The 9,819-nt window shown below is 31.9% G+C and overlaps 1 protein-coding gene across 1 annotated transcript; it reads right to left on the bottom strand.

Annotated features, from left to right (window-relative positions):
* Nucleotides 1-7,868: 7,868 nt before the first annotated feature.
* On the bottom strand, nt 7,869-9,462 carry LOC134277875 (orexin receptor type 2-like). The gene is made up of 2 exons (XM_062760169.1): nt 9,374-9,462; nt 7,869-9,221 (listed from the first exon to the last, which is right to left on the bottom strand). The coding sequence occupies exon 2, from the start codon at nt 9,216-9,218 to the stop codon at nt 8,022-8,024; it is 1,197 nt and encodes a 398-aa protein (XP_062616153.1). The 5' UTR covers nt 9,219-9,221; nt 9,374-9,462; the 3' UTR covers nt 7,869-8,021.
* Nucleotides 9,463-9,819: the final 357 nt, after the last annotated feature.

The raw sequence follows: 9,819 nt of genomic DNA, 5'->3' as shown, positions 1-9,819 counted from the left end.
AAGAAATTGCTTTTTCTATTCCCACTGGTTGATGAAATGAAATTATCGATATATAAAACCCCAATAAGATACAGATATCTATTTTTTGTTAAACCTCATTTAAAAGTCCCGATTGTCTTTTTTTAATACTAATTGTTATTGGACATTTTTTCGTTTGCTTAAATACAAGAACCATATTTTTTAAAAAAGTTAAATTGTCCTTCCTTTTTTGTAGAATAGGATGATTGATGTGACCAAAAGTAATTTATGTTATAATCAATGTCTAAACTTTTTAATTACAAGAAAACATTACAGGACCTGGATAAAGAATATGTGAAACATAACCCCCATCGTGTTCATGTTCTTCTTTACCCTATAAGTAAAGTCCTGCTGGACACGGTATTGCTAGGGATGTCAAAATTATCAGTAATTGATATTCGAATATTCGATAGGAGTATTCGAATATATTCGAATATTCGATAAAATAAATACGTCTTATAATATACGAGTCATTTTTAAAATTTGTCCAAATTCCAACACCAATATTTTGCAAAAATAAATGTGGCAGTCTAAACTTTTTAAAGTTTTATTTTAGCATTCAAACATCAGAGATGCATAAACAATGTTAAAGCACAAAGAATTCTATTAACATATACTAAAAAAAACATTATTTGTACATGGACCCAACAATAAATGTCCATGGTGTTACTTAATTAAAAGTCATAGTAAAATCATAATAAAAAAAAAAGGTTTTTAGAATAACAATCTCAACATAGTGATAAAATTATTCTATTGAATCAAACTGAAGTTTCATAACAGAAAATTATCAGATGAAGTATAGCTGGAAGTTGTAAGTGTTGTAACTTTTGTATATATCTTACACATTTACTTAAGGCATACATCATTTACCTCAGCACAAAATACTTGCTTTGCAAATAAACTTAGTATTAGAAAACGACAGTATTGTGTTGCAAGTTTCGATAAAATTGTATAAAGATTTAGAACATAAATATAGGAAAAATGTGTTGGTAACACCAAGGATATTTGCATAACACAAAGGACATAAAGGTTACACTAAGGATATTTTGTGTAATACTTAGAAAGAAATAATAAAGTTGTTCTCCTTCCTTCCGAAAAGGATAGTAATGAAATTACCCTAGAGGTGAATATAAGAGTATATGGTTTTAACATAAAAAATTGGCGGGGTATTTCTTTCATTATACATTTTGAGTCTGACTAGTAACACCAAGGATAAAACAGTAACGACATAGACATAACTATCCAATCATACGATATATGAAAGTAGAAAAATGAAATCAAATTGTTATGCCCGAATAATAAATAATTACTATCACATGACTTTGAATCATTGATCAGTACTTGTTAGTGTATTTACATATCCAAGCAGAAGCTGTAACACCAGTGACAAAAAATAACACAAAGGACACCTTTAAAAGATTCAAAGGTTTACATAGATGAAGTCTTAGATCAGCTAGAACTAATTTTTAATGAAGAAATAATTGTGAAACTAGAACATGTACATGTATCTGTAAATGACCAGATTTCAAATATATAGAATGCATTAATCTTTTTATGGATTTTACATTTTCATTTCATTTATCTACAGCTAGCCTCTTTCCACAATGAGCTCTCTACATAATACACATCTACAAGATATGATGGTGACAATATTATTAAAACTTTAGCAATGCTATACCAGCTTTTATCTTTTACAGTTTTTGGCCTGTTAAAAAGGAACAGGGTTTTAGGTTCTGTCTAATCCCGTGCATACATTTAAGTCATTTTTTCTGTATCTTTATCCAGTCTCTCTTCCAAAGGATCTGATTTCTCTTCATCTGTAGTCTGATGTTCATTATTGACTCCAATTCTTTCTCTTCCAAAGGTGTCAGTCTTTTCAGTTTCTTTAGTCGGATTTCCTATCCAGGAACTCTTGACTTTTTAATCTGTACTCTTTTTCATTTTTTTCATTGATATTTTTCTGCCCTTTTTGCTCTTGTATCCACTGATCGTTTGCCAAACTTTCATTGACAGTTCTTCAGGGTAACAATCCAATAAAGTGGCTTGAAATGTAGTGGTCTGCCACCATATCTGGCCTTGTTGTTGTTCAATGCTGCCTCGACTATATAATTTTCTCCACCACTTTCCAAAAGCTTATGTACATCCAAGGTTAAAAACTTCTTTCAGCACCAACTTTTACAGGATGTAGAACAGTCATGAGGGATTTCAGTTGGACAAATCTGAAGAACATACTCAACTAAATGCAAAACTGTATTCTAGGGTAATGACTGGTACATTGTCTCCTTAAAAAAAATCTTTTGAAATCCTTTTAGAACAGTTATGGACAATTTGTGACTTTTTCATCCAAATGTTTACATGATTAAAGGACTTTAAATGCATTTACAAAGAAATGTTTCGTATCTGATATAACTTTAAAGGTATTTTCAATTCAATGATATAAATCTATCTTTTACGTCTTGGATTCTATTAGCTTCATTGCAACTTTTTAATGTGTCTTGTTTACATCATCTTCATTAAGAAAACATAACTGGAATCCTCAGACTCAAGAAAACAAATCATATTCTGCCTTATTTCACATTCCCTTGTGTTACCTAAAACTTCCTTTGTGTTACCATTTTTAACCATCATATATTTTTAGCACTTCATTATTTATTGTTACTTGAATTGCAATATCCCACCACATTTGTTTTCTGCAATACAATGAACACAATTACCACTCCATATGCAATACGCTTGTTTCATTTTCCTATCTTTAATCCTTGCTGTGTCCCTTGAGTAACTGAATTTGTCTATGGTGTTACCATAGGTTACTTTAAAGAGCATAAAAGGGGATATGATTGCATTACATAATGAATTTTGATATTTCAATTTATTCAAAAGAAATAAAAGTTGTATATTTTCCTACAGAAACAAAAGAACATGCAAGAGTATATTAATAACATAAATATTTAATCGTTTTTACATCCATTGTGTTACCTAACATTGTCCTTTGTGTTACTCAAATTATTTATTGAATTAATTTATAGCTCATGGAAACATAATATGAAAAATAAATGCCAATTTGATAAAAATATTTCTGTTATTTTATATTGTAATAAACTTTACACAAATGTTGTATTAAAATTGGGAATTTAAAGGGTTTTTTTTTTTCAATTGGTCCGCGGAGTTACCCAATTCTGTCCTTTGCATAACCAAGACTGCAAAATCATATGATTTTCAAATGATAAAAACATTTAGTAAATAATTTGGCATTTTAAAACAAAATTAGTTACTGGATAGTTTTAAATAAGGGAGGAAAATAAAACATATGACTCCAACTTGCATTCTTTTTAATTATTTTCTATGTAAATTGCCCATGGAGTAACTAGATACATCCTTAGAGTAACTTTTCTTGCAGTAACAAAATGGACAGTAACACCAGGGAATTATTATATAAATAATTGGAAGTATAAAAGCAATAACTGACTTATGAACATAAAGCACAGCTCCTAGATGATAGGTATTTTGTTATAAACTTGCTCAATGCATCAAAGAAATGGCAAATTAATTTATCATCACAATATCGAAGTAACTCCTAGGACTCAAAAATAAATTACTATTGCAATCAAACTTGCCTTCAACCACATATTGTGCCTGTGGTATAAAAGATCTGTGTAAAGTGTCTCATGATATTTTGGCGGGAACAAGACCAAAAGAAGGAGGCTGATAGTGAAGAGTTTCTTTAGGAAAGATAACTGTTACAGATAACTTTTATGTCCTGGTAACTCCAAGGACACGGCCAAAATAACACACACTTAACTTTAAAAAAATCATATTCTTACTCTTTTTCATTCACATTTTAACATGCATTTAGACAGTATTAAACATGTACAACACAATAAAGGTCATTTTACACTGCTTAATTATATTTACAACATCAATAATCAGAGCTGAAGTCAAACATCCGGCCAAATCACAAGCAATTCTCTTTAATTTTACTCAGGTTGAAGGACTTTTTTCAGTATTCAAGTCAATTTTTAATCGCACTTAATTTTTTTCTACACTTGTAGATTGTTGTTAAATCCATCGGGTAAAAAAAAATTTGATTTTTATTGCAAAATTTTCAAAAAAAGCTTGTATAACAGGAATTTGGACATTTTTTGAAAATGACCCATACACAAGATATATATCTTTACACTCCTGTCGACCGATATGCGATTTATTGCATTATTTTGGAATGAAATTCTATGTAGAATTTCAAATGTACAGTAATTAAAGTATCTTAATTATATTTTTTGAATTTTTCTAATAGAATATAATAAGGGTATACATCCAAAATAAAAAAAAAATTGAAAAATGAAGATTAATTGATTCTCATACCAAAGACTACACTGATAACTCCTTCAAATTTAGACCACGTAGAACAATAATCTAATTTAATGATATATACATGAACTAGGGATCCATGTGTTTACTATATAATTGTGTCCTTACAACAATATAAACCTATTATATGTACAGACACTGTTATACCACTAATTCAATGATCAAATGAATAGTTAATTTTAATAGATGCACTCTTCACACTCTTAAGATATTCCAAGAGGAATTTCTTTTCATTTCTATTTTCAATTGATTTTGATTCAATTTCAATTCAAACTTGCCAGATTTTTCTTCCTTTAAATAAATGTGTACTCAAAAAACCCCGAACATTCGAATCCCAAATTTATATTCGAATATCAACTTATCGAATGAGTATTCGAATATTCGTTGACATCCCTGGTTATTACTGGTGACGTAAATATAGTGAGAATCTTAGTAACTAATTTTAAAAGGTCCTAATACAGGGAACCCCGATCCTTCAACTGGCGTCGGAATTTCATAAATATTATGGCTTCTATTGAAGATTACGCTAGGCGATGGACCAGACATGAAAAAAAGACCTTTAGACTTTGCCGGAATGGATTAAATATCAGATATATGTTCAAATCGCGCATTAACGATTGAAAGGCAGTAGGAAAACCATCTATCCTTTACTTCAATAATCCAGAAGTGAAAAGAAATAGATACTTTTTTAGATTACACGATCGGTACGTACTGGTCAGTGTAATAACATTGCAGGTAACAACATTGTCTTTGTTTGTAAGGCTCATTATATAAAATGCATTTTAGAGGAACTTTTTTTCCTGTATTTAAATCTACAAGTGGTAATCCTAGTTATACTCATAGCTTCCTTTCTAAGGAGGAAATTCTTCAGTTTGTCAGTTTTCAAAATATTTTTTATAAAAATGAATTTGAACTACTTAACCATATCTATATATAGGATTCCCTAACTTCACAAAAATCCTTACAAACTATATAGTGAGTTCCAGTAAATATCTACCAAGCCTCTTGAATCCTCACTAAAAGATATTAACAGGAGTGAATGAGAAACTTCAGGAGTATTGTGCAATAATATACATGTATTCGAGACGTGGTGTAAATCAGATGTGGATGCTTAAAAAATTCCAAGGACATATATTGACTTCAAATCTGGAAAATTTGAAGTCACAAAATTTTACCAAAATGAACAGCATTAAAAAATTACTATAAATTAAAGTCAAGGTTTTTGATATAAATGAAAGCTGCTTTTTCAAAAAAATGGAACTCTTAAATTGACTCAACTTGTCACTGGTCGTTTGCAAAATTGTTTGGTTAAAAACATTCTGATTGTACAATCAAGTACTCTGATGTTGATATTAAAAAGACGCTTGAGTTGATTGGCAATATCTTTATAGTTTTTTGGTGACCAGTTTTCTAACAGTCTATTGTAATTCTCATGATTACCAATTGCGCCCACCCCGTTTTTAGCAGACCTGTTTTTGTATTCATATGAAGCAGAATTCACCAAAATCTCAAACGTGAAAAGAAGAAAACACTTGTTGTGACCCTCAGCTTGACACTTATAGATATATTGACGACGTATTGTCAATTAACAATGGTTATTTCCTTTCTTACGTCGATACGATACATCCCGGTGAACTTGAAATAAAAGGCACCACAGAGTTTGACTCATCTGTTTCATATTTAGATATTTTACTTGAAAAGGACATTAATGGTAACCTAATAGCATTCAATTGTATAGTATTTATGCAATAAAATATGTTCAAATTATTCAATGGTCAACTTCTTTTACTTATGCAGCAAAATACCTTCATCACCTGCATATGGGGTTTAAGTAATTCGATACGCAGGAGCATGTTCTACGTATGCATAATTTTCAAAACGAGGTAAAACTAAATTTATTGACAATTAAGATGCTGAAACAAGACTATCAGCAGTCTTGTTTAAAGTCACCTTTTCGTAAGTTATGTGGTCGATACAATGACTTTGTCAGCAATTATTTTCATTTAGTCAATTGATGATTGACGTTTTTTAAACATATTGTCAGACAATTATACATACACACACTGAATTGTTGACGTATTTTCTGTTATTTCCAAATGATGACAAGGAGCACAGGGCGGTTGTGACCGGTCGGCAGGGAATGATTACTCCTCCATGGCACCTGATCCCACCTCTGGTGTTTTAAAGGTCCGTGTTTGCTCTGCTCCTATTTTGTATTGTTGTATTGTACAGACTTTTGCGCTTGAATACTGTTCGTTATCTTCATATATTTCATTGTAAAAAAAATACAGGCAAACTTATCATATTAACCACATGTTTTATACGGATTCCTATCAAATGAGACTTTTCATTCCCCCACCCTGAAGATTTTTTTTATAGTTTCGTTTACTTCATGTATTACTATTAGGAATCGATGTATATACTTCAAAATTGCTATAGAACATGATTCCATACAGACGCGGATCCAGGAATTGAAGTTAGCGGGGGTGCCCAAAGTAGGCAAGATGTCTGGGGGCCGCCTTGAGGCCCCCAGTGGGTACAGGGCAAAGCCCTGATGGGGCCCAGGGGGCGAAGCCCCGGAAGCTCCTGGATTCTAGAGATTTTGTAGGGTAAAAATGAGGTCTACCAAGTATACATATTTACATTTTGTAGACGAGACTGTGATTTACGTTAATTTTGACAATTTTATGGGGGGCGCGCTCTGGGTGCGCCCCCTTAAATCCTCCACTGCGGCATACATAAAGAGACTGCATGTCCAATACAGTATGACCAATTATAACTTCTCAGAAGAGGTTTGTTTTTGCATGGGATAAATCTTTATTTAGAGATTCAATTTTTCCATTAAAGAAATGCGTCTATTAAATATAAACAATAATAAGAAGGCTAATAAATATTACTTGAAGACATTGTTCTTAGGACAAAGATTTATGAGATCTAACCCCTTCAACTAGAGAGTCGTTAACAATACATTATATACATGTACTAGTACATGTATATGTCAAATGGAATGAGTACAAACGACTGAAAACAATTTAACTCCTTGTTTAATATCACATGAGAAAATGTTGTGAATAAACATGTGTGTCAGAGTAAAAATATGACATATAACTGAAATAATACTATAATTAGGAGATGAACATTAAGCTAGTAAAATTTCTAAGTGCTTTTACAAAAGGTTTTTTTACAACCAAGATATAAGAAAACATTTTTGAAGTAAATTTGATAGGACAACAGGCAAAGTTAATCTCTAGATTTAGCATTAAGGAGGGATTTATCGTACCAGCCTCTTTTGAACAGGGAATGTTCTGACCAATATTTTTTGACTTGCGAAGGTGTAACTGCATATTTTAAGTGCTAGAATTGTAGCTTATCTATATATACACGGGTCAAAGGTCAAGTCGAAGTAAGGGGAAAAAGGAATTATTCATTTATCGGTTAGTTAAAGAACACGAGTCTTAAGATCTGTTTACAAAATAAGTTTATTTCAGATACTTCAGCGTTGGTTGCTCTCTTTTGCATATGGTTGATAACAACTTTCTCCTGTTACAAACGTAAAATAACTGAAATAATATTCTGAAAAATTCTTACTATTGAATATATTTAATTGTAATCCTCCTGCAAAATCTTGCTGAAGGAACTTAACATGCTATTTTATCTTTTATTGTTAGAATAGCCCTTTGAAGCTCTTTACGAAAATCTTGGCTAAAAAATCCATACACAAAGGGGTTGATTCCACTACTGAGGAAATGAGACAGTATTCCGAGATTGTAGAGGACTTGGTCATTAGTGGACATAGTTTGCAAGAACTGGGTATTAAACGTCTTAACAAGAAGCAAACCGAAATAGGGAAAGTAACTCACCCAGTGTATGAGTGTAATTAACAACAACATAAACGTAGTTCTTTTCATTCGAATTTGAGTGGAAGGTCGATTTAGAGTAGAAACATTTGCATTGGTGTTTGTTTTGAGAAATTTTTCAGAATTTTGATCAACAGGAGACGGGCAATCTTTAGTTTCTATACTGAGATAAGAAGAATCATTTTGAAAACTTTCTGGAGAGGATGATACATTATTACTGTTACTCTCAAGGGTAAATTTACTTTTTCTTATTCCTGTAGCTGAATGTTTGCACAATTTGTTCAAGACTAAAGAGTAAAATATGAGCAGACACAATGATATTATCAGAAAGAGAACAGAAACCATGCCGTAGTACAATGTCGGATAAGGCGTGTCCGAATATCCTCTGTCGATGGAACATGCTGTCTCTGCAATGGGGGATTTTATTCTGTTGGTCTGGCCGAATATGATGAGGCATGGCCACGAAAATAACAAAGCAATTACTGCTGTTGACACACATAATTTCTTTGCGAAAGGAATCTTAATATGTCTACTTGTCATCCTGCAGATTTTCATGTATCGGTCAACTGCAATCACCACTAGCATTAATCCGGCTCCCAGTGACGTCACAGAACGAGTAAATCGCACGAATCTACAGAGGTTTGCATCATCTAGGGTCACGGGGTTTTGAAGCATTGCTATCTCAATGGGCATACAAATTACAGAAGCTACTAAGTCGTATGCTGCTAAGAATCCAATAAAATATTTCACAGTTTTCTTCTTCCATCTGAAAAAGTAAATGTAGCATACGACAAAATTACCCACGATTCCGAGTATCATTATGATTGTGACGTATATGACCACCGGAAGCAAGGTCAAGGCCATGTTTTGGTTCATCTCTAGAATCGAACCATTAAGAATCAATTCATGATTCTCCGACGCATGATGTGTATGGTTTTCAGCCGACAAAAAGTACCATTGCATCATTGAATTTTTCATCACCTAGTCCAATAAGAGTGTACAGTTAGTGGTAGTGATTACAATTTATTTAATGTTACAATTCTCATACTTAAATGAGAATTAAGACTTTCCTTACAGTTTAATAATGTAGATTAATTAATAATGTATATGAATAAAAATATTTTGAAACCTACCTTTTCAAGCAACAATACCACAACAAATGAACAAGGACAAGAATCCGTGTTTTGGGGGGTAACTCTTAAGATGTCAGTTTTCCAGAAAATATGAAGAATTTAAATGATTTCTGAACATTTATAATTCCCAATAAAAACAGATGTTTTAGGATTTTGGAATTTCTTCCTAAACCATAAATAGAACAGTACCAAGCAATTAAGTGATTCAAGGGTCAAGAAGTGTGTGCATATATTTCCTTATACATACATGTACATGTATACAAACACACATATTCTTACAAAGAAAGAGGAAGAAAAGTTCAACAACGCATTCGCCATCGTTGTTAAAAAAACCCTTCAAATTATAGTACATGTCAGTATTGTAAGTGATATTTTTTCCCATGAGATGGTAATGATGAAGTGCGTGCATGGTTTTAGAAAATTAATGAAACTAATGTGAATTTCTG

This window comes from Saccostrea cucullata, unplaced genomic scaffold, assembly GCF_032062105.1.
Source record: "Saccostrea cucullata isolate Sc308-1 unplaced genomic scaffold, CSIRO_AGI_Scuc_v1 ctg6939, whole genome shotgun sequence".
In the NCBI taxonomy this organism is placed as follows: Eukaryota; Metazoa; Mollusca; class Bivalvia; order Ostreida; family Ostreidae; genus Saccostrea; species Saccostrea cuccullata.
The sequence above is the reverse complement of the archived record's forward strand: the minus strand, read 5'-3'. Positions and strand labels throughout refer to the sequence as shown.